The sequence below is a fragment of the Cavia porcellus genome, unplaced genomic scaffold (assembly GCF_034190915.1).
Source record: "Cavia porcellus strain 051 isolate PalLab524CR breed Dunkin Hartley unplaced genomic scaffold, mCavPor4.1 scaffold_23, whole genome shotgun sequence".
In the NCBI taxonomy this organism is placed as follows: Eukaryota; Metazoa; Chordata; class Mammalia; order Rodentia; family Caviidae; genus Cavia; species Cavia porcellus.
The window spans coordinates 17,429,808-17,456,466 of NW_026947506.1; the positions used below are offsets into that span (position 1 = coordinate 17,429,808).

General features: G+C 36.1%; 1 protein-coding gene across 1 annotated transcript; it reads left to right on the top strand.

The window, feature by feature from the left end:
• Positions 1-24,051: 24,051 nt before the first annotated feature.
• Positions 24,052-25,293, top strand: LOC134472450 (zinc finger protein OZF-like). The gene has a single exon (XM_063233848.1). It carries the CDS (start codon positions 24,097-24,099, stop codon positions 25,291-25,293), a length of 1,197 nt encoding a protein of 398 aa, XP_063089918.1. The 5' UTR covers positions 24,052-24,096.
• Positions 25,294-26,659: the final 1,366 nt, after the last annotated feature.

Genomic DNA, 26,659 nt, shown 5'->3' on the forward strand with positions numbered 1-26,659 from the left:
GCAGGCACAAAATCAGTGGAGACTGAGATAGCTCTGACATTATTGCTGATCCCACCTACTTTGTCAGAGCCTATTTACACTTAAAAACACTTGCATCTGGCAGCTCAACTTCAAGTGATCTCTGGGGGCTAATATCAAAGCTTGCCCCATCTGTGAGCCTCAGATGCCCTCAGTGCCAATTGGTGAACCCAAAACAACTGCCACAAATAAAAACCACTGCCTTCATGGGACTATGTCTAGAGAACATTGAGAAGTAGACTTTACAAAAATGGAGAAGCCTCGACTTCAAGGAAATAAGTACCTATTAGTAATGATAGATATTTTTCACTAGATAGGTTAAAGCTTTGCCTACTAAGGCTGAGTCAGCCCTGATAGCAGTTTCCCCGATTTAGCCTACCTTTACCCATGGGGGCAGACAATGGCCCAGCTTTTATAGCCCAGATAACTCAAAAACTAACCTAAGCTTTGCAGATCAATTGAAAACTCTATTGTGCTTACCGGCCTCAAATTTCAGTACAAGTAGAAAGGATAAATCAGACTTTAAAGACAATAATAACTAAGATGGCCTTAGCAACTGGCAAAAATTGGGTGAGTCTCCTTTTTGCTCTTTTGCATGCATGGTGTACCCCTATGTTGTAGGTATTTCCCTTTTTTGAGGCTTTGTATGGGAGACCTCTTCCTCTTGTCCCTAAGATCTCTGAAAAAATTTAACTTATTTAGCTAATCAAGATCTTATTAAGTCCCCCCAGATTTTCAGCCAGTTCTGTCTTCCACCCACCAGTTATTTGGACAAAAATATCCTCCACCTGCTGTGCACTGTGAGGACAAATGCCCTCTGTGGAGGCTGGACACTGGTGCTTATCAAGTGGCATCACCATGAATCTCTTGAGCCTTGGTGGTAGCCAAAAAAAGCTGCATGGATTCATCATTCCCACTTCAAGCAGGTCCCAGCTTCCAAAGATGATCAATCTATGGATAAGTGGACTATTGTTCCCTCCAAGGACTTTTTAAAACTTAAGCATGCCAAATGTAACTGATAATCTTGTGTTTTCCCTTATAGAAACCCCAAAGAGGCCTCTGTCTGGCTTTAAAAAAATTGTTACTTATATGTCAATCATTCTGGAGTCATCAGACAAAACAGAGTTAATTTACATGTTGGTTTTCTTTCTCCTTTTGGTTAACAGCTTTAATAATGGCAGCTACAAGACCTTTGTTAATTCTACTGGGCCTTGTATTGTGAGTGAGTTGATAAACTATGTAAAAGATCTCGTTCAAACTATAAAAGCTTATGATTATAAAGACACAAGATTATAAACAGATACCTATTTCTAAAAAGCCCATGGGCCAGTGAATATCTCAGCCAGCAGGGAGGGATTGCAGGTTCCGGAGGCACCACGGCGTGTGGTGAGTGCTCAGTGCAATCTGCCCAAATCCCAGACTGTTCCGGAACCTCCAGGCTTCCAGGTGCAGTGAAGTGGAGAAGTGGGTTTGAGGCCTCTACATCTGCCTCCCCATCCCGGCTGCACTTGGAGAACTGCTAAGCTTCCAATGGGTGGGCGGGCCCACACTATCCCTAGAGCCCAGCCTGTTTGGGCCTCCTGCACCTAGCCAACGGTGTGCAGAGGAGGGGCTGAGCGGATCTGGGGTGCCTGCATCAGCCTCCCCAGGTGTCTGGAGGACTGTGGATGTCTCTGTGGGTGGTGGAGCATCATGGGTTCCGGAGGCCCTGCAGCCTGTGGTGAGTGCTCAGTGCACTCTGCCCAGAGCCCAGACTGTTTGGGTCCCTCGAGGCTTCCAGGTGGAGTGAAGTGGAGAGGTGGGTTTGAGGCCTCTACATCTGCCTCCACATCCCGGCTGTGACTGGGGAGCTGTGGAGCTTCCAACAGGCAGGTGGGCACACAGTGTCCCTGAGGCCCAGCTTGTCTGGAACTGCAGAGCTCTGAGCAGGCAGAGGAGGGCCATTGGTTCTGCAGGACCAATGGCTTGGGGTAGCATGGTGCCAGAGTCTCAGTAGCTGCAAACGTGGAAGGGGATTTACAACAGATCCTGAGGAAGCTTTCAAATAACACTGGGAACACAGAAATATAGGAAAATGACAAAATGAAAGACCAAATTACAACCTCAAACCTCCAGCCCATCTCAAGAAACCCTAGGAGCAACGTATATAGAAGAAAATATATGCCATTCACCTCAAATATCAGACACAATAGCTACTGAAATTAACAAGCAACTCCAGGAAGCTTTCAAGAAATTAAAACTCAAAATAATCTCCCAGGTAAAAGAAGAAATGATAAAAGAAATGAAAGAGATTCTGAATATATTTAAGAAAACACAGATAAAAAATTGGAGGAACTAAACAAAAAGATAGAATCCCTAGATGAGCAATATAAGAAACAAACAGAATACATAATGCAGATGCACAGAGATATACAGGAAATAAAAAACTCCACTGAAAGTTGTAAAAACCACCTTAATGAAAGTGAAGATAAAATTTCAGACCTTGAAGACAGGATTGCAGCTAGTGAACAGGAAAGGAAAGATCTTTTAAAAATAACAAGGAATCAGGAAACAACAGTTCAACAACTGCAAGACAATGCAAAGAAAAATAACATAAGAATGATAGGGATTAATGAAAAAGAAGGAGACAACATAAAGGATGTCAAGAGGATATTTAGAGAAGTAATAGCTGAAAATTTCCCAAGCATGAGATCAGAAACTGACATCAGGATCAGTGAAGCATATAGAACTCCAAATAGTCATAACCAAAATAAAACTACACCCAGACATATAATAATCACCATCCCAGAAATCCAGCACAAGAATAGACTATTAAAAGCTGTCAGAGTGAAAAGACAGATCACTTATAAAGGAAAACCTATCAGAATCACAGCAGACTTCTCAGCACAAACAATAAAGTCAAGAAGAGCATGGAGTGAAGTATTCCAGATCCTAAAGCAAACTGATTTCCAACCTAGACTGATGTATCCTGCAAAAGTATGATTCAAAATTGAGATTGAAATTGAGATTGAGATTGATACTTCCATGACAAAGAACAGCTGAAGAACTTCATGAACACCAAACAAAACTGGCAAAAAATATTGAAAGACAGTTTAGATACACAAAGGAAAACACCACTAAGCAAAGCAGATAATTAAACAGAACAGAAAGATAAAGATGCAACAGTAGAGAGATAACATGTCAACAATTAACCAGCATTTAACAGTAATAACCATTAACGTAAATGGTCTCAATGCACCAATCAAAAGAAATAGACTAGCAGAATGGATCAAGAAACAAAATCCAACCTTATGCTGTTTACAGGAAACCCATTTAACCCAGAAGGATACTCACAGACTGAAAGTCAAAGGATGGAAAAAAATACTTCATGCAGCAGGAATCAAAAAAAAAAAAAAAAAAAGGCAGGAGTAGCCATTTTGCTTGCAGACAACGTGAACTTTAAACCAACAATGACCATAAAGGACAAAGAAGGTCACTACATACTTGTAAAGGGAAAACTCCAGGAGGAAGAGAAAACTATCTTAAATATATATGCACCAAACTCCAGAGTACCAAGTTATATAAAACAACTATTAACAGAAATGAAAACTCAAATTATCAGTAACACAATTGTAACAGGAGACCTTAATACGCCATTGACACCAAAGGGCAGATCAACCAGAGAGAAAATGAGCCAAGAAATAACAGAACTGAATCACACCTGTGAACAAATGGATTTGATACACATATACAAAAGGTTCCACCCAACAACATCAGAATACACATTCTTCTCAGCAGTACATGGATCATTCTCTAAAATAGACCATATATTAGCTCACAGAACATATTTAAACAAATGCAAAAGAGTTGAAATCATCCCTTGCATGTTATCGGATCATAGCACTCTGAAATTAGAAATTAATGATAAAAGATACTGCAAAAATCCCGCAAACACAGGGAAACTGAATAACACACTCTTGAGTAATCAGTAGGTCACAGAAGAAATTAAAGAAGAAATTAAGCAATACCTAAAAGAAAATGAAAATGCATATACAACTTACTGGAATTTGTGGGATGCAATGAAAGCCATCCTCAGAGGAAAATTTATTGCACTGAGTTCCTACATCAGGAAAACAGAACGAATACAAATAAATAACTTGATGCTACACCTCAAACAGCTAGAAAAAGAAGAGCAAGTCAAGCCCAAAGCCAAAAGAACAGAGGAAATTATAAAAATCAGAGCAGAAATCAATGCAATAGAGACTAAGAAAACAATCCATAGAATCAACGAATCAAAGAGTTAGTTCTTTAAAAGAATAAATAAAATCGATAAGCCCCTAGCCAACCTTATTTTAAAAAGGGAAGAAAAAGCTCAAATTCATGCAATAAGAAATGAAAAAGGTGAAATCACTACAGACCCAATAGAAATACAGAAGATCATCAACACCTATTCTGAAAACCTCTACTTTCAAAAGTTTGATAACACAGAAGAAATAGACAGATTCTTAGAAACATATGAAGTACCAAAGCTAGATCAAGACGATGTAAAACTGTTGAATAACCCAATCTCTGTTAATGAAATTGAAAATGTAATTAAGTCTTTACCTACAAAGAAGAGCCCAGGCCCAGATGGATTCACTGCAGAATTCTACATGAAATACAAAGAAGACCTAATGCCAACACTCCTCAAACTATTCAATGAAATTGAAAGGGACGCAATCCTTCCTAAGTCATTCCTGGAAGCAAATATTACTCTAGTACCAAAACCTGAGAAAGACCCAACTAAAAAAGGGAACTATAGACTGATCTCCCTAATGAACACAGATGCAAAAATCCTCAATAAAATATTGGCAAATAGGATGCAGCAAATCATCAAGAAGATTATACACCATGACCAAGTGGGATTCATACCAGGAATGCAAGGATGGTTCAACAAACTTAAATCAATAAATGTAATCCACCATATCAATAAAGCCAAAAGTAAGAATCACATGATCATTTCTATAGATGCAGAAAAAGCCTCCAATAAAGTCCAAGATTTATTCATCATAAGAACTTTTCAGAAAATTGGAATAGATGGTCTTTACCTCAATATAATAAAGGTCATTTATGACAAACCAACAGCCAGCACCATACTAAATGGCCAAAAGTTGAAAGCCTTTACTTTAAAATCAGGCACAAGACAAGGATGTGCCTTATCACCACTCCTATTTAATATAGTACTGGAAGTACTAGCCAGAGCAATTAGGCAAGAGAGAGAAATAAAAGGGGTAAAGATAGGAAAAGAAGAAGTTAAATTATCATTGTTTGCAGATGACATGATACTCTCCATAGAAGACCGCCTAAACTCCATTGAAAGACTCTTAGATACAATAAATAAATTCAGTAATGAGGCTGGATACAAAATCAATGCTCAGAAGTCAATAGCATTCCTATACACGAACAACAAAATCACAGAGAGGGAAATATGAGAAACTACCCTCTTCACATTAGCAAGCAAAAAAATGAAATATTTAGGAATTACTCTTACGAAAGAAGTGAAAGACTTATACAGTGAAAATTATAATACACTGAAATAGGAAATTGAGGATGATCTCAGAAAATGGAAAGACATCCCTTGCTCATGGATAGGAAGAACAAACATTGTGAAGATGGCCATTCTCCCAAAACTGTTATACAGATTCAATGCAATCCCAATAGAAATACCATCAACATACCTTATAGATCTAGAGAAATCACTCCTAAATTTCATCTGGATCCAGAAGAGACCTAGAATCGCAAAGGCAATTCTAAGCAGCAAAGACAAAGCAGGAGGCATCACAATCCCTGACTTGAAGTTATACTACAAAGCAACAGTAGTAAAATCAACATGGCATTGGAATCAAAACAGAGCTGAAGATCAATGGAATAGATTAGAAGATACAACCACAACTACAAACACACTCAACCACCGTATCTTTGATAAAGGAGCCAACCAGGTTCATTGGAAGAACGACAGTCTCTTTTCAACAACTGGGACCACTTCTTATTAAAAAGTGTCTGCATGTCAAAAGAAATCTCCAGCATAGTGAAAACAAAACCCACAAACTGGGAAAAGATTTTAGTGAACTCTCTCTCAGACAAGGGACTCTTGTCTAAAACATGTAAAGAATTAAAAAAACTCAGAACCCAAAAATTCAAAGATCCAATCCAAAAATGGGCATCTGAGATGAATACACACTTCTCACATGAAGAAATGCAAATGGCAAATAAATACATGAAAAAATGCTCATCATCATTGGTCATTAGAGAAATGCAAATTAAAACCACACTGAGATACCATCTCACTCCTGAAAGAATGGCCAGGATCAAGAAAACCAACAACAACAAATGCTGGAGTGGCTGTGGGGAAAAAGGAACTCTCCTGCACTGTTGGTGGGAGTGTAGACTGGTACAGCCTTTGTGGAGGTCTGTCTGGAGATTTCTCAAAAAGTTGGGATTGGAAATCCCATTTATTCCAGCTATTCCACTTCTAGGCATATTCCCAGAAGAACAGAAAGCATCATACCTCAGTGATATATGTGCACGTATGTTTCTAGCAGCACAATTTGTAATCACCAGATCTTGGAAACAACCCAAGTGTCCATCAACTGAGGAATGGATAAAAAAGTTGTGGTATTTCTATACAATGGAGTATTATTCAGCTATAAAGAAGGATCACATTGAGATCTTTATCAATAAATGGGCGCAGCTTGAGACCATACTCATAAGTGAAAGAAATCAATCTCGCATGTGTGAATATCGAATAGTTTCCCTAATGTAAGTAACGATTCAAATATATAAAAATATGTGGTAATCGTGATTCCCCATTATGTGGCCTTGAAGCCTTATAAAGTTTACACTTATTAATTAGAAAGGCTTTATTCTGGGCTTCTTGATATGGAAATATTTGAAGCTATAGTATATGAAGTTTTATCCAAATATTTCAAGGAAAAAGACAGACACTATGGTAACTACTATTAAGTCGGGTTATTTGGTGGTGAAGCACTAGGTTGCTGAAATAGTCATGCTTTGACCTGTATTGTTATATTGTTATGTCCTGTTTTATCTCAATCTCTCCCTTATTCTTTAAAAATATTTATTTATTTCTTATGTTTGTTTTAATTAAGGGGAAAATTTTAAAAAATTAGGATATATAATAGTAACTCTTTGATTTCCTATTAACTTGTTTTGAAGTCCTGTAATACTCCCATGATCTTGTTTTGACTGATTAGACTCTTCCATTCTGTATGATAGTATCAAGTTTGAGGGTATAGGCAACTACTTTGAAGGCAATAAGATTCACTAAGATGCCCATTCTGGTTTGACTTTTGTCTCCTTTGGAAGTCCTGTAATGTTTACAATGCCTAAGTTTTATTGGTCTTGTTCTCTACTGTTTTGCCCAACTTTATAATATCTAATGAGATAGACAATTCTTTTTAAGGAAACAAGAGACAACGTTGATAACCATTGTTGATAACCTTGTACTCTGTTCTATATCATGTGCTATGTCTATCCTTGGTTTTGACTGACAGCTTTGTTTTGCCATATTTGACTTTATTCTCTCCCCCCCCAAAAGTAATAAGAACTAAGGAGTAATAAAATCCAAAATGTGTAAATTTTGTTGTAAAAAAGAGAGGGGGGAAAAAGAGCTCTAACGAATATAACAGCAAGTGTATTTAGGGGTGTTAAGTAGCTGACTATATTAATGTTTTTGGATCATTGAACACAGCTGTTTGCAGTCTCTCTGTTTGAATTCCACTTTGTATCCTTTGATACTGTGATTTGAGCAACTATTTCCAAGATGATAATATGTAACCTATTAACAGGTGATTTCTCACTGTTATGTGTTTTTTTTTTTTTTGTAGTTCTGTATTATGTGTACCCTTACACCGCTTTGTTTTGTTTTGTGTTTTTCTCTTTTTCCTCTTAAATAAAATTTAAAAAAAAAAGACTATGCTCCAGGTCACTCCTCTCTGCATCAGACTAGGCAAAATATATTTTGTTTGTTTGTTTCTTCTGAATATTCAAAAACCATAAGCTGGGTTATTTTTTCCCAGCACCATATATTACAGAAATAATACATACGTTGAAGACATTTGTCTTTTCATGAAAACTGTGTTTATATGTACAACAGGCTTAGAGAATGTGCCTAACATATAAAAAGCTGCAGGAATTTCTTTTAACAACTGAGTCATGTTCCTGTGATTAAGTTATTAAATGAAAGGATAATTAAAGGAGGAAATGTGTATAGTATATGCCTTAAAATGTTCTGAGAAAAGAGATAGTCTTAAGAAATTCCAACTTGGTGAATTTGCTTTTATTTTGCATAAATCTTAGTGTACAGTACTGTGATATACAGTGGACCCTTGACATTGAGCACAGTTCATTCATGAGGTCTGGTTAAACTCACGTTGGTTTTAAGTCAGGACTATTATTCCCATAAGAAATAATGGAAATAGGTGTAAATGCATTCTGAACCTCCCAAAGCACCCCTTAACTAACATTTTCATAACAAAAAGTATTGTATGATGTGTTTAATTTACCAGAAAAACCACTAATTTTCCTAGTCTGTTCACCAAAAACTTATAAAATGTACCTCATTTACCATAAACAACAATTTCATGCTGTATTTTCACCATTCAAGTTGACATTTTTGGCTTTCAGGAAGGCAGTATGAAATGGAAGCTGGAATTGTTTGGAAGGGTAGTCTCCTTCCAAAAGAACCTCAGCAATCTAGCTATCTGGTATCCTTTCTCTCCGTGGGACAGGCCCTAGCCCACTAGGACCTGCTTCTGGCTCACTAGGTCTCAGCCTTTTCAGAACTAACAATTAGTCTAAAGTTGTCCATTTTTGTCTTATTTTTAGTGCTTTTCTATATTATCACATGATATTGTAATTAAGTAAGTGAATGCAATGATTGGCTTTTTCTCTAGGTGGGTCTTCTCTCCAATGTTTTTAACTGTCCAATTTTTCAGGATTGTCTTTATTTCAGAATTTTGCTATGTTGATTGTTGATTCTTCTCCTCCTTTTTAGAAAGCTAATTAGCTGCAATTTCCTGTTGCTTAGCCTGAAGTTGCTGAAGATCCTCTATAGACAATTCCTCTGAGAATTCCTCCACCAATTCCTCAACAACACCACTCTTTACTTGCAAGCCTATGGACTCTCCTCTCCTGACAGTGTCATCAACTACAGTATGAATTAAAGGCTCAGGCTCTTCTATGCAGTTTTCAAAGTCTCTCTCATGTATAATTTTAGGCTAGACTCTCTCCCAGGTAGATCTCAGTGTCCTTTTAGAGAAAGGATGTTGTTGTAATGTTCCTACCAGAATAAGAGTTAAATCTGCATTCTGAGTATCTGGAAGCATTCCAGGAACAGTTTCTTTGGTGTATAGCTTCTTAAAGTTAACCTGCTGGTCCATAGGTTGCAGTAGAAGAGAGTATTTGAGAGGAATTCAATTGAGAGTCATGGGAATTCTTCACTCAAATCTCCCAAATCTCATATATGAACAGGAGCATTGTACATGATGAAAGCCATGAGCATTAGATTTTTTTTTGTACTTTAGATTTTTCTTAACAGAGGGACAGATGACCTTCCTGATCCACAGAAGAGAAAATACTCTTATTACCCAGGCTCCTGTGTTAGGCCTCCAAATAACCCACAGCCTATTCTTTATGACTTTGTTTTCTGAACATTTACTCTAAGGTAATAGAGTGGTAAACATTATCTTGAGGTCACCCCTCACATTAGAACATAGCAATAAGGCTAGCCACCTTGTGGCCTGGCATTTTATTTTCTTCCCATGTAATGTATATTTTCTTGGGAATTTTCTTCCAGAAAAGGCCAACTTATCACAGTTGAAAACTTGAGTGCAATACCCATTTCTCTGGGTCATCATTTTGAAGTATTGTATGTAATTTTCAGCAGCCCTTCCATCAACACCAGGTGCCTTACCATGCCTAGTTATTCTGTGATCTGTTATTCTCACTTTACAATTGTGAAACCATCCCCTACTGGCATGAAATGTTTCATCATTATCACTCTTTAACAGATTTTCCTTTGCAAGGTCTGAATTTATAGCCCTAGCTTTTTCTTTCTTCTTCTTTTTTTTTTTTTAATCGGTACCGGGGATCGAACTCACGACCGCCTGCTTGCAAGGCAGGTACTTATGCCACTGAGCTAAATCCCCAGCCCCCAGCTCTAGCTTTTTCAAAAATCATAAACTCAGATAGATAATAACCTGTCACCTGCCTTTCATTTTTCCAAAGTAGTAATTGGCTTTCCACCAAGTCTAACATTGTTGATTATGATTTAAAAATCTGAGTAACAACTTTAGCAATACTGGCTTCCTTATACTAATCTTTTCTCCATAAGATTGTCAAGAAGGTGGATTTTGACATGCCATATATACTAGCAACATTGAGCACACAAATGCAACTTTTTTCCACAGTTTGCTTCTTTTTTATTGTGATTTCTTTCCTTGTCTTCCTTTTCTTCTCTCTCTCTCTCTCTCTCTCTCTCTCTCTCTCTCTCTCTCTCTCTCTCTCTCTCTCTCTCTCTCTCTCTCTCTCTCTCTCTCTCTCTCTCTCTCTCTCTCTCTATTTTTTCTTTTTCTTTTTCTGGTACCAGGGATCAAACTCACCACTGCGCACTGCAAGGCAGGCACTTATGCCGCTCAGCTAAATCCCCAGCCCTGTCTTCCTTTTCTTCCTTAGCTTCTTTTCTAGTTTTTTGAGGCCATTTTGATAATAGCAGTCATAGCAATTATATAAAGTGCTAACCAAACTAGTCCACAAACATGCCTCTGAGCTCAGACTGATGCTTATAAATGCTTACATACACTTTTCTGACATTGTGAGTATTTACAGCTACAGGCTACATTTAGGTCATAACTCAAGACTTTGGTTATAAGTGAAACCTAAAATTCCAGTCATAACCCAACTTGTTCATTATGTGAGCTCAGTTACAACTCCAGGGTCCTTTATATAACAGAACGTAAAATCTCCCTGCTATACACTACAACCAGCAAAAAATCAGTACTGTAATAAAGAGTACCCAAAAAATGCAGAGGCTCTGTCAACAATATGCACAGAACTGTACAAAAAAGATTGGTCCCAATTCGAAGTGGCTGATCTTAAATCAGAAAGAGTGTGCCTCTGGTGTAAGTCTAGACAGTAATTAAAACAAGTAGTTCATTAAACAAGGAATATCTGTATTGATTTTGGTGTTTCTCTCTGGGATATTCTTGAATATTTCCTGAACTTCTTGTTTAGCATTCATGTCTCCTAAGTTGGTCTTTTTCATTAAATGCCTTTAATTCTACATCTATTTTGAAGGATAGAGTTGCTGGATAACTTAAACTAAGTTGGAAGTTACTCGCTTTTAGGGCTTGAAATACTTCACTCCAAATTCTTTTGACCATTAAGCTATGTGATTTTTTTGTTTTTACTCTGCTTTAAAATGTTTGTTGTTTTTGGCTAGGAGAAAATTTAATAAAGATATACCTAAGTGAGTTTTTTCATTATAGAGTTAGTATATTATCTAATCCTCATTTCTACTTTTAACATTTTTTGATGTTTGCAAAATTTTCCACTATGATTTTTATAAACAGATTATTAGTGCCATGTTATTTTCTAGTTTTTCTTGAACTCAGATTGCATTAATTGATGTTTAGTGTTGTTTAGTGTTATCTTTTCTTCTCTTTTGTTGTCTATTTGAAAACTACTGAATAGTTTACCATATTGTGGATTTCAATCAGAGTATCTTTACATTGCTCATTTCTGGAGTTAGGAATTTTTATTTCAGGTAATTCTACCTGATATCATCTTGAGAATTCTGTATTTTTCTTGAATGTATCATTCATATTTGGAGCTGCTGTGGTCAGCTTGTCTAATCTATTTACTTCCTCTGAATCAACCTTGAGCATACTGAGTGTTAATGATGTGTACTTTTGATTCATTTATTCTTTAAACCATCTGGTTTTATGCATCTATAAAATTTGTGTAGAGTTCTGCTGTCTGATATTTTTTTCCTTTCTGTATGTGCCCGTTTGCTCTGCTTTTGGGGATGTTGAGGATCTTCAGTTGCCTTGCTTCCCCGTGCACTAATGTATATATATATATCCATTTTATACTGTGATCTCCAGGAATTCCATGTATTGATCTAGAGGGAAAACAAGTTGTTATTCACTTGTATGTTACCTTGAGAACAGTAGTAAATTAACTGACATCATTGACATCGAATGACAAGTGAATATTGACAAATATAGGAACCATTCATAGATATTCATAAGCAAAAGATTATGATTTTAGTGAAAGAAGACCATTCATATCTTAGCCTATTATACTTCATGTAACTAGTTTCTGCTGGATGTAGGCAGCAGTATCAGAGCTCAAAATACTAGTATTGTGTCTTCTTTTTCAGGGCAACCCATTCTAATGATTTTATCTTGAAACCTAGCCTTCCTCAATAAAATACTGGCTTTGGGATTCTACTGGTCTGATCTCAGTCCTCCCAAGGGATGCTAAGAGATTCCTCTTTACTACTTCCCTTTTCCAAATCTATCTCCTAAGTTTTCTCTGGCTCATCTCTTTTGTAGTGTAACACTTCAGTCCTTAAGCAAAACTCTCCTGTTATCTTTAATCATGTGTCTGCTGTCACCTCTGCTGTCATGTGCTAAGGAGATCCCACAGGCAGCTGTTGATGTGCAGTTGTGGGTAGGATGCTTGATCAGTAGGTCTTGATATTCTCCCTCAGCAGAGCACAAAGGCCCCAACCTGGACTTAAAGGTGACATATTGGATGGTCAATCATGAGGCTGTCCCTGACCTCAGCATGTGAATCACAATGTGTGGCTGACAGTGGACCCTTGGTCAGTCCTGGAACCCTCCCTAGGCTGAGTGAACAGCCCTTACCTGTGATGTGAGGCATGATATTCACTTGGTTTATTTATACCCCCATATTTCTTTTTCTACTACACCTTAGAAGTTTTTATATTTCTATAACAAGCATTCTATGTAATTGAGCTATAAGATAATCTCTACCTTAATCTAATTTCAATGATATTCTCCAGTAAAAAAAAAAGTTCTTCAGTAACATTTTAACTTACCATTCATGAATTTTACTTTGTATTTAATTAAAGTTTTTTCTATGAAACCACTTTCAACTTTCACAGTGCTGTCTAAATATAATCAGAGGGGGAAGTAATCTTTTTCCTAAATGATAAGTTTAAAAATACTGATATTTTTCTATGATCTGTCAGAATAAGTCATTAGATTTTCATATACATAAGTGGTTTTTTTTGTTTCCTTCAAGTATGACTTAGCAGTCTCCTATGAGCGTTTCTTTAGAGAGAGTGCAGAAATAAAATTACATTAAACCAGAAGGAGAACTAGATTCTCATTCTTCTATGTATTTAGTAATGAGTTCCCACTGGCATCAAAATTGTTATGTGACAAGCACTTATAGAATGAGAATTAGTATTTGATGACTAAAGCCTGAAGTAAACATTTGTAGGAGTCAGCCTTATTTCAACTTTTTATGAGTAGAGAAAAACAGTTCGTTTTGTGAGCCTCACTCTTCTTCCTGCAAATATATTTCTGATGACATAGAAGGCAGTGACCTTTGAAGATGTGGCTGTGACTTTCACCAGGGAGGAGTGGACTTTACTGGATCTATCCCAAAAGATGATCTATAGAGATGTGATGTGGGAAAACTTTTGGAATGTGGCTGCTGTAGGTAAGGAAGATAACATTTTCACATTTATTTAATGAGACAGTATTGATTGTTCCTCATCAGTGTAGTTTCTTAATTGGACTGTGGAAACATTTTGATGAATTTTCCAGATATGGTCACATTATATGATGAATCAAATGGAATATAATACTTTTCATTAGTGTATTAAGTTATCATATTTCCTTTTTTTTAATTTTTATTTAAGGAGAAAAGAAAAGAAAGAAAAAAAACAGTGAAGGGGTACAAGTTATACAGATTTACAGAATAAAAAAATGCGCAGTAGGAAATCACTAGTTAATGTATTACATATTGCCATCTTAGAAATAATTGTTCAAGTCACAAAATTAAAGCTTGTAGAGTGGACATTCCACCAATGATACTGCAAACAGTTCTGTTCAATGATCCAATAAAACTCTGTGATATCATTTTCTATCTTATACTTTTAAATATACATGCAGTTATATAGTTTAGAGCACTTTCTTTTCCTCTCTTTTGTACAGTGACTATTACACATTTTGGGTTTCATTGCTCCCACGGTTCTTGTTGCTTTTTTGGAAGAGAGTAAAACCAAATGTGACATAACAGAACAGAATCGGTCAAGTCAAAAGGGTGGACATAATAGATAATATAAAAACATAATACAAGGTGATCAACAATGGTTACCCTAATGCCTCCCGCTATTTCTAATAGAATTGCCTATATCATTAGTTGTAATACAATTGAACAAAACTGTAAAGAATAAAACCGACAAAACCAAAACATTGGAGACATTGTAGGTCTTCAAAAGTAGATAAAAGTCAACGAGAATGGGCGTTATAATGAATCTCATTATCTTCTCAGCTGATGCCTAAACTTTCGAACCTGATACTATCCAGCAAAACAGAATATAGGAACCTCAGTCAAAAACAAGATGGTGAGAGTAATACAGGGCTTCAAATCGAGATAATAGAAAGTCAAAGTGGGTTACTATATTATATCCTGCTATATTTTTCCCTGTAATTAAATGGATAAAAATAAAAAAGTAAATAATGGAGTGGAGATTGAGAAAAAAAGAGGGCATAACAGCGAAACAGGGCAGATCAAAACATAACCATTTAAGCAGAATAGTGTTTCACCACCAGCTAATCCTGACCCCAAAATAGTTACCATATTGACTCCCTCCCTGAAGTCCTTGAGTAAAACTTCATATACTGTAGCATTAAGTATATCAAAACAATGTAAATCCATTTAAGAGAATGACAGCATTATAGAGTATTTAGAATCGACTAACAGAAAATGAACAATGGTCTCTGTATAATCTCCTTGTCTTTAAAAGGTTTTTTCTTATACTATCGTACATAGTAAAATCCAATAAGATACAACCTGTTTAGACCATTGGAGACAGAAGAACAAAAGCTAGATGAGACTTCAAAACAAGATGGTACTAAATCAGCATTACCTATTAAGATGTCATTTTCTCCAAAAAAAGCTGTTCCTATCATCCAATCTTCTCTGTCTCATTTCTGTTGAGCTCTTTTTCTGTCAGTAGCTGTCAGTTTGTCTTCTTCGTTTTGTTCTCTGCTCTATTCGTTGTGGCCTCCCCGCCCCTATTTCTGGGTTCTTTGTATTTTTCTTTTTTTAGAATATCCTGCAATACTTTCTGTAGGGTTGAATTGGTGGTTGCAAATTCCCCCAGTTCCTCTTTATCTTGGAAGCACCTCGTTTTTCCATCAATTTCCAGGGACAGTTGTGCAGGATATCTCAATCTTGGCTGTAGATTATTATCTTTCAAAGCTTGAATTATTTCTCCCCATGCTCTTCGTGATTTGATGGTTTGTGAAGAGAAATCTGCTGTAATTTTGATGGGTCTTCCCTTGTAAGTGATCTGTTTCTTGTCTCTTACAGCTTTTAATATTCTGTTCTTGTATTGAATTTCTGGAATTTTTATTATTATATGCCTGGGTGTTTCTCTGTTAGGGTTGTAGGTAGCTGGGGTCCTGTATGCCTCATACATTTGAGTATCTTTACCTTTTGCTAAATTAGGAAAATTCTCCTGGATTATTTCTGTGAGTAGCTTTTGTAGTTCACTTGTTTGTGTCCCTACTTCTTCTTTTATGTTCTTAATCCTTAAGTTATGGCTCCTCTTATCATCTTCTTGTCTTTGTATTATTGCTGTGTGTTTCTTTGTTATTTTTAAGAAGTTTTTCATTTCATTCTCCCATGTTTCAAGTCTGCCCTCCAATTCAGATAGTCTGTCCTTAGTTTCTTTCAAGCTGTTATGCCAGTCTTGGGTAGACTTCTTGATTTCTTGATAGTCCCTTTGCACCTGCTTCACATACTCAATGCTTTCTCTGTTTTCTCCATCATGCAATTCTCCCCTCTTTTTCTGTTCTTCCACTCCACCATCTGCTTTTTCCTGGGTGGTGCTTAGCATTTCTCTAACTATTCTGCATACTTCTAGCTTCAGGTCATTGATAACTTCATTCCTGAATTGGTCTATGAGGCTCTCTAAATGGCGCTTAATGTATATTGGTACAGTGTCCACTATTGCCTGATTCTCAGGATTGGGGGTCGAGGAGCCTTTTTTGTTGCTTCCCTTCCCCATATTTTCTGTTCCTTATAAAATGTAATCTTACACAGGAGGCCCGGCTTCCCTGCCTGTCAGCTACAGCTTCATCGAATTGCGCTGGCTAGTTGTTCCAGCTCACCGCTGCGCCCCAGGGAGTTGCGGAGGAGGCAGCCTACGCGGAAGTCGGTCGCTCCTCCGGGCCACCGTCAGGCTCTGGGATCTGGGCTAGGCCAGCCTAGGGAGTCCGCGAGCAGCGTCCCTCCGGCCAGGCACCTTTCACCAATCCCTTCCGAGAGGGAAATGCGCGGCTGCAGTTGCCACCGCGCCCTGCTCTTACAGGACTGCCCGCGCCCAGAAAATCCTCCGCTGGAGTCAGACTGCGATAGGGAGTCAGTTCCTCGCTCACCTCGCCACCAGTCAGCCTTCCTTCCTGTCAGTCGCGTTTCTGACTCCGTTCCCAGACGCCCATTCCCAGAGCTCGGCAGTCGCGTCTCTCCTTGCTGAGCCGCTGTGGAGGTAGCCGGCCGCCACGCGGCGGGAAATCCAAACCGCGGTTTCCAATGGCGCGGAGTCGAGCCTCCACACCGAGATTTTTCTGTTTCTATTTTAGCGCCAGGACTGTATTCCAAGTTGGATTCTCTCAGCCCAGTTCGTTCCTGAGTCAGCAGAGCATATCTCTACTGGTTCGTATCTCCTTAGTCCGCATCATTCCTGGCCTCTGAGCCGAGCCTTTAGAGAGCGTTCAGTAGTTGCTGTTGTCTGTCCGCCATGTTCTCCAGAGTCCCTATCAGTTATCATATTTCTTTTTCAATACTTTAGAAAGGAACTGGGATGACTACCAAGTTGAAGAGGAGTACAACAGTTATAGAAAAAATCTAAGGTAATTTGCATTTACTAGAGAAATATTTTGAAAGTTCAGAAATATTAGAACCAAAGAAACTACAAAAACTGAAACAATGTTCAAATTTCTTTAATCTCGCAAAATTTCTCCAAAGATTGATACATGTTGAGTATCTAGAATCTAACAGTTGAATATTTGAAATATGTTAACATCTGAAATATGGAGTATTGATGTTGAGCTACAAGTTAGATTATAAAATATATATAAGAATAAACATTTTCCATCCTCAAGATTGTAAAACTTATATGAAAATGTGTATAGACATTAATCATGGATGTATATAAAATAATTGTGTTTAGGTTGAAAGCCAAGTGCAGGATATGAATCAGACAATTATGCAAATGATGCTATATCTATTTAAATTTACACATTCTTTATTTGAAAAATCGGTAAGCTTGAGGAAGTATTTAAAGTTTAATTTTAATTATAAAATCCAGATGAATGCCTCATATTTTGATAATTGCTGTTTTTAAGCCATCTTCCAGAGCATTCATTCTTTTTGTTTTTGAAGTATTAGAAGTCATCTTCTCATAAGTTTGGTAGAAGTGTCATTGTGATATAACATCTTTGAAAATGTGTATAGAGATTTCTCAAAAAGTAAATATAGAAATTCCATTTTATTCATGTATCATTTTACTGGGTTTATTTCCCAAAAGTTAAAATAATCATGTTATACTGACATGTATATCCACTTACAAAAGCAAAGATCCGGAAACAGCCTAGATTCCATTCACAGATAAGTAGAGAGAAAAAATAGGATAGCCTGGGAAGGATGGTGGATACATGAATTCCTAGCATATTGGAAAGCTGAGATATGAAGGCCAAAAACAAATCAGTAAAGCTACAGAGGAAATCAGATCAGCAATAATCTCTCAATAAAAAAGAAAGACAATAATAATGAAGTAATTTCTCAACATAGCTAGAGAAGACAAAATAAGAAAATATAAGAAGATAGGAAAATGGTAGAAACCCTCAATGAATAAAATAGGAAAGAAATAGAATGCATAAAATAGATTCAAAGAGATATCCATGAAATTAAAACTTCTGTTGAAAGCTGGCAAAACCACTTGATAGAAACTGAAGATAGACTTTCAGAGCTTGAAGACAGGATCACATTTAGCAATCATGCAAGGGAAGGTTTCTAAAAAATAACAGGACTATGAAATAATAATTCAAGAGCTCCAAGATGATACAAAGAAAAACAATATAATACTCATTGGTGTCAATGAAAAAGAAGTTAACAGAAACGACATAAAGTATTGACAGAAATTAATACCAGAAAATTTCTCAAGCATGGGAACAAAATCTGACATGTGAAGAATATAGAACTCCAAAGCCAAAACCACAATAAAACCACAACCAGATACATAATAATCACCATCCTAGGAGTTCAGCACATAAATAGAATATTAAAAGTGGTTAGAAAAAAGAAACATATCATATATAAAGGAAAACTCATTAGAATCATGGCCAACTTCTGAACATAAACCCTCCAAAAATATTTCAAATCCTGAAAAAACCCAGATTTATGTTCCCTGTGAAACTATCAAAATTAATGAAGAAATAATATACTTTCATGACAAAGAGTAACTGAAGAAATTCATCACCACAAAAACAAACCTACAGAGAGTACTTAAAGATATTCTAGATAGTGAAAAAATTGATCACAATTCCTAGAACAACAACAGTAAAAAAAACCACCAAGCAGGACAAGCAGTTAAACAAATGGGAACAGGGAACAAACAACAGGAAAATAATATGACAAAAATAAATCAATATATATCAGTTTTAACAATTAATGTAGATGGCCTCATTTCAGTCCAAAGGAATTCACTGCAGAGTGGATCAATTCCAACAATATGCTGTATGCAAGAAAACTATTTAACTAAAAAATAAACAGACTGAAAGTCACAAGATGAAAAACTATACTCCTTGCCACAGAAACCCTGAAAAAAGCATCAGTAGCTATTCTATATGCAGACAAGGTGAACTTCAAGCCAGAAATAATCCAAAGAAAGAAAGATCACTACATACTTGTTAGGGGAAAATTCAAGAGAAAGAGATAATAATCATAATGTATATACACCACATATGGAAGCATCCAACTATATGTGACAATATTAACAAAAATGAAAAATCAAATAAGCAATAACAGTGGTAACAAGGGACTTGAAGATGTCATTGTCATACAGAGATAATAGAGATATTCAGAAAAGTCAGGAAAGAACAGAACTGAATCAAACTTGAACAAATAGACTTAGAAAACATTTTTTTGTCTTTTTCCTTTTTATCAGTACCAGGGATCGAACTCACGACTGTCTGCTTACAAGGCAGGCGCTTATGCCGTGGAGCTAAATCCCCAGCCCCTAGAAAACATTTATAGAATGTTCCATTCAACAGCATCAGAGTACACATTGTTCTCAGCAATCCATGGAACATCCTGTAAAATAGACCATATACGGTTGTACTCTACTCAAAAAACAGGGCCCCATGATGAAAAACGGGGCAAGACCCCAAGATGATAAATGGGGCAAGATGTCTTTTTTAAAAGAAGCGCTTTTATTTTAGCTGGCCCAGCGACGCAGTGCAGATGGAATTTGCAAAGCTGTGCAACTGAGTTAGAGTTTTGACTGATTTTTATAGTTCATTTATGATTAGCTCATTGATCATTAAGTACATAGTGATGAGAAACAGAAATAAGGTGGGCCTTTGTTCCCTTTTGCTTGATGTAAGAGGCATTTCACAGTGGGTGGTTAGCCAATTCATAGCACTTGGTCTGCCAATTCCAGGAACATTTGTCTCTCATGAAGGGAACAATGGTTGACACAGCATCATTTGTCTCTTACAAGGGGAACAAAAGTTGACATAGCACACAGATCACTAAGGTGGGGGGGGTGACGCATTACAGAATAGCAGAACGACGTGGTTAGTTAATTTATAAATATGTGGTTGATGCTTGGTTACTAGGGTAATGAGCTCAGTACAGAATGACAATATTACTAATAACTATCTTTTTAAGTAACTATTTTTGTTAATTATCTTTTAATCAATTATTTTAATTTTTAGCATACTAGCCCACAGAACATGCTTTAGGAAATGGAAAGGAATTGAAAGTATCCCACATATTTTATCTGACCATAACAAAGTACAAAGAAATTGGAAAATAAAGGCAAAAGAAACTGCAAAACCTATAAGCACATGGAAAATAAATAACATCCTCCTGAACAACCAGTGGGTCACAGATGAAATTAAGGAAGAAATTAAACAATATCAAACAAAAATACAAATACAACATACCAGAGCCCATGGAACACAATGAAAGAAGTCCTAAGGGGTAAATCTATACCAGTGAACTTTCACATCAAGAAAGCAAAATGAGCACAAATAACCTAATACTGTACCTCAAGCTAAAAGAGAGAGAGAGAGAGAGAGAGAGAGAGAGAGAGAGAGAGAGAGAGAGAGAAAGAAAGAAAAAAAAAGCTCATAGAGGGGAGGAAATTATAATAATCACAACAGAAATTAATGCAATTGAGACTAAGAAAACAATACAAACTTTTAATGAATTGAGCTGGTTCTTTGAAACAATAATAAACCCCTATACAACCTTATGAACAAAAGGAAAGAAAAAGCTCAAGTTCATACAATGAGAACTGAAATGGGTAAAATCACTACAGAGCCTGTGGAAATTCAGAAGATTATCAGTGCCTTCCTTGAACATCCTTACTTGAACAGGCTTGAAAACACAGCAGAAATGGACAGATTCCTATAAATGTATGAACTACCAAAGCTGAATCAAGAGGTTATAAAAATATCAAATAACCCAGTATCAGTTAGTGAAATTGGGAATTTATTTAAAAACTGTTATGCTTTGTGTCTGGATGTGCCCTCAAAGCATCACATAATCATGGTTGCAGGCTTCTTGAATATATGATTGATTCAGGGTCCACTGATGGGATTATGGGTGTGACTGCTACATTCACCCTAGAGTGGGTAGCCTACATACAATATAAGAGACAGTCTTATCTCCATGCTTCTTTTGTTGTGTTGGTGATCTTTGTGCTGTTTTCTGACACCATGAGCTGTTGTTGCTCTGTGATATGTGCTACTCTACTTTGGAGACAGCCAAGTAAAGACTTAAACTTCCACAAACTGAGCTAAATAAACCTATTCTTCTTTAATGTTGGACATTGGGTATTTTGTCTCAGCAATGAGACAAAATAACCAAAACACAAATTTACCAACAAAGAGAAACCCATGTCCTCAGGGATTCATAGCTGTGTTTTGTAAGATATCTATAGAAGATTTAACACCAATACTCCTCAAACTCTTTAATAAACTTGAAAAAGAAGCAGTTCTCCCTAACTCATTCCTGGAGGGAGGTATTCCTTTACACAAACAAGATTCACTGAAGAAATTATGGAAATCATCACTTTCAAGCTAGCATCCCAAAACTTATATATTTGGGGATGAATCTAACAAAGGATGTAAAAGATATATATATATTAAAAATTATAGTACTATGATATGGATATTGAAGAGGATTTCAGAAAGTGGAGATATCCCTTGCTCTTAGGTAGGAAGAACCAACATTGAGAAAATGGCCATACTCTAAAAACTGATACATAGTTTTAATGGAACCTGAATCAAAATACCATTAGCATATCTCACAGATCTACAGAAAACATTCCTAAAATTCATTTGAAAATAGAGACCTAGAATACCAATGGCAGTCCTTGGCACCAAAGGCAAAGTAAGAGGCAGCATAATCTCTGATTTGAAATTATACTACAAAGGTACTGTGATAAAGTCAGCATGGTAGTGGCAGAAAAACAGATCTGAAGATCAGTGGAACAGATTAGAAGATGCAGACACAACTAAAGTTAAAGTTGGCTACTTTTCTTTGACAAAAGCACCAAACATGTTCACAGAAAAATAAATAGCCTCTTTAATAAGTGGTGCTGGAAAAATTGTCTTTCACAATGCACTAAAATAAATTCAAAATGGATTAAAGATCTAAATTTTAAAATAGAAATCAACTGGAAGATAAGGTAGATAGAAGACTTGAAGACATAGGAGTAGGCAGAGAATTCATAAACAGAGCACAAACTGCATGGAAAGTGTTTCAAAGAACAGCGAGATCTCATCAAGTGATGTTCAACAGAGGAAAAAAATAACCCTCAGCATAGTAAAAAAAATTAGCTGTTCCTCAGACAAAGAACTTCTATCTAGAATGTACAAATAATTGAAAAATTCAGGCCCTCCCACATTCAAAAACCCAATCCAAAAGGGACATCTAAGATGAATATGTACAAATAGAAAATAAATATATTAAAAATATGTTCCACATCATTTGTCATTCAAGAAATGCAAATTAAAACAACACTGAGATTTCTTCTCATACCAGAAAGTAGGTATCATCAAGAAATCAACCAATAACAAATACCAGTGGGGCTGTTTGGTGGACAAATAAATTGTTCTTCACTGTTGGTGGGAGTATAGACTGGAAAAACCACTGTGGAAATCAAGGTGCAGATTCCTAAAATATCTCGGCTTAAAGGTCCCATTTATTCCCAGTTATTCCACTTCTGGGTATTTTCTCAAAAGACTTGAAAACATCATACCAGGGTGATGTATATGCACCTATCTTTATAGCAGCATAATTTATAATAGCTACATCTTAGAAACAACCCAAATGCCCATCAACCACTGAATGGAAGCAAAGTAATATTTTTATACAATGGAATATTATTCACCTATAAATAAGGATAAACCCAAGATTTAAAAGGTAAATTGATGCAACTTGAGGTCATACTCATAAGTGAAATAAATGAGACTTACATATGTAAACATTGTATATTCTCCCTAGTATAGAAAAAAGAGTAAATTGAATCCAAAATGTAAAATAGATATTGTGAAAATGGAAGAAACTGCTCAAGAGGTAAGAACAACTGAGATGAGGGAAAGTAGGAAGGACAAAAGAAAGTTATCTCCAAGATAATTAATTATACTACTAATCTATATTAGTTCATCAAAAAGAGTGGTTTGTACCTTCATTGTTTGATCATTTTTTCATGTGTATATCTTACAATCGGAGCAACTATTTTGAAGATACCGATACACAATATATGAACCATTGTTAATCTCCAATTATTTTGTTTTGAAATTGTTTCTTTTTTATGTTTCATTAAAACTTCATACTCCAACTCAGCAACTTAATATTAATGAAATTCTATATCATGGTAAAAAATACATAACTCTGAGAATGTAGCTCAACACAAAACCTCTTGGTTAATTCTGTAACACTGAAAATAATGTGGTGTGTATGTATGATGGACTATAAGGTTACGTGAAACTTTGTCACTTGCCAAAAAAAAAAAAAAAAGGATGGATATGGAACCCATATTGCATTAAATGACAAGGACACAGAACATTTAATATTACATGTTACATTTTGTATGAGAAATGCAAAATGTTAATAAGTAAAATAAAAGAGAAAAGGTAAAAAAGTGAGGCAAATATTTTGAAGAGGATAAAGAGACTCAGTGGAAGGGGCCGAAGTAGAATCACAGAGGAAAAGTGTATCAAATGTAGTCTGTCATATAAGTATATACCAGTCACCCAAAAATAGTATTATATATTGCAAACCTTACAATATTTCAATTATAAATACCAAATTAATGCTGTTTTGTCAAAAGCTATTTACAAGCAGTCATTTAGAGTATACAGTAAATTCATGATATTATTTTCTTAGGAGAATCAAAATAGACCTCTTCCTGGTAAACCCTTAATATAAAGATACTTTCATTGTGATTGGTTGTGATTTGTTATTTGTTTCTTTGACAGAAATGAAGACTTAAAGAAATGCCATCAACATAAATTATTTGATCAATATAGGGAAATGGTTTTTATGACTTCCAATCATAATGTGCACATGAAACTTCTTTGTACAAAACCAGATGAAAGTGTTGCTCATGGAAAGCTTTGGATTGGTCATTCATCACCACTTACGTCCATCATTGTTAACACAGGACTTAAATCATGTAAGTACCATGGATTTGAACTGAACTGCCACAGAAATGGGAAAACCTACACTGACTTCCAGTCCTTTCAGGATGATGCAAAGTCAAACCTTGGAAAGAATTTATGTGAATATAGAGAACATGAAAAATCTTACTCTGATCAGACTGAAGAAAGAAACCTTGAAGAAGAACCCTTTTTCTATAAGACGGATATGAAAGCTTTCCATACACTCAACCATGTTCAAATCCATGAAGGAAATCACAGCATGGTGAATACCTATGTATCTATACAATGTGGAAAAGATTTTACTTCTCTCAATGATATTCAAAAACATGAAAGAACACACAGTGGAGAAAAATCCAGTTTATATACAGACTGTGGAAAATCCTTCAAATCATTTGATAGTCATGAAAGTACCGACATTGGCAGAAAACCCCATGTATGTAAGCAATGTGGAAAAGCTTTCAGCCAACACAGTCATTGTCAGATTCGTGAACGAACTCAAAGTGGTGAGAAGCCCTATGTATGTAAGCAATGTGGGAAAGCTTTCAGCACACGTAGTGATTGTCAAAAGCATGAAAGGACTCACACTGGGGAAAAACCCTATGTATGCAAGCAATGTGGGAAGGCTTTTACTTCTCGCTGTTCTTGTGAAAGACATAAACGAACCCACACTGGGGAAAAACCCTATGTATGCAAGCAGTGTGGGAAAGCTTTCAGCACGAATAGTCATTGTCGAACACATGAAAGAATTCACACTGGTGAGAAACCCTATGTATGTATGCAGTGTGGGAACGCTTTCAGTCAACACACTCATTGTCAAATTCATGAACGAACTCACACTGGGGAGAAACCCTATGTATGTAAGCAATGTGGGAAAGCTTTCAGCACACGTGGTGACTGTCAAAAACATGAAAGAACACACACTGGGGAGAAACCTTATGTGTGCAAGCAATGTGGGAAGGCTTTCACTTCTCACTGTTCTTGTGAAAGACATAAACGGACTCACACTGGGGAGAAACCATATGTATGTGAGCAATGTGGGAAGGCTTTCAGCACAAACAGTCACTGTTGAACTCAGGAAAGAGTTCACACTGGTGAGAAACCCCATATATGTAAACTTTGTGGTAAAGCTTTCAGCACACATAGTGGTTGTCAAGTACATGAAAAGAATCACATAGGTTAGAAACTCTTATGTGAATAAGCAATATGGAAAAGCCTTCACTTAAGCAATCAATATAGATACTAAAATTCAAGAAACTAATTTTGAATATATAAAGTGATCTGCACTGACATGAAAGGACAGTGAAGAGAAGCTATTTCTTTGTATGCAATATAAAAAATCTTAAAAAGTACACATGTACCATCACACACCTTAAGAAATTCTTAGAAGATAAAATCTGAACATAAACAATTTGGGATATGATTTATTTTTCTTGTTTCATTTTAGCTCTACAACACAGTCTTCAAATGAGAGAAAAATTTTATATAGATAGATGATAAATAGATGGATAAATAGAAAATGAATGTGGGAAACTCTTTAATTTTTCCACTTAGCTAGAAAACTATAGAACTCCCCCATGAAGTGAAAGTCTTTCTAATTAGTGTGGAAAACATTTTATGAGTCTTGTCAGAAAGCATGCACAAACAAAATGAAAGATAGTACAAATATAGAAAATGAGAAAACCAAGAATCAGACAGGACTGTTAGTAATGAGCTACACTGTTTTAAGTAACAAACTCAGGGACATTCTTACTCCCTTATTTCTGTATTAATAGACAAGTGAGGTCAGAAAGTGCATTATTATGTTAAATTTAGAACAGCAAAACACCCTGTACCCAAATCATCACTACCCTGCCTTAAACATTTTACAAGCAAACCATGGCCTTAGAATGATAATACCAAATTTATTCATACACTGAAATTTTATTGAGGCTTAAAAGAAATTCCACATTTGTGACAATGTACATTAGCCAAGAGATCATTGTATGAAATATGCAATGCATAAACAAAGCTTGATTATGCTAGTTTTTAGCATTTAAAATTGATAACTATAGAGAAGCATAGAAGATAATGATGGTTGCAAATAGTGGAGTTGGAGAAACTGAGAGATGTTAATGAGAAAGTACAATGCTTCTCTCATAGAAAACAAAAAAATGGTGGCATACATCTCCATGACTACAGTAGGTAATGCAGTGTCACATAGAATTACAATTTGCTAAAGTTTTTAGGGTGAATGATTTCAGTATAAACATTTGCACATTTTAATTGTTCTAAGGAACTTTTGGGGTGCAGGTTTGAGTGACTGGTTTTAATGATGGAGCACATTGATCTAGAGAAGTTTTTAAGTGTCTCAAATTTTCATAACAGGATTTATTGGAGGGAAGCTAAAATGTATGCATATATTATAATATGGTACTAAATCTAACAGAGTGTTACTA

Excerpts from the sequence above, each read along its gene's own strand:
- LOC134472450 (XM_063233848.1), top strand. The coding sequence starts at position 24,097 with ATGGTTTTTATGACTTCCAATCATAATGTGCACATGAAACTTCTTTGT.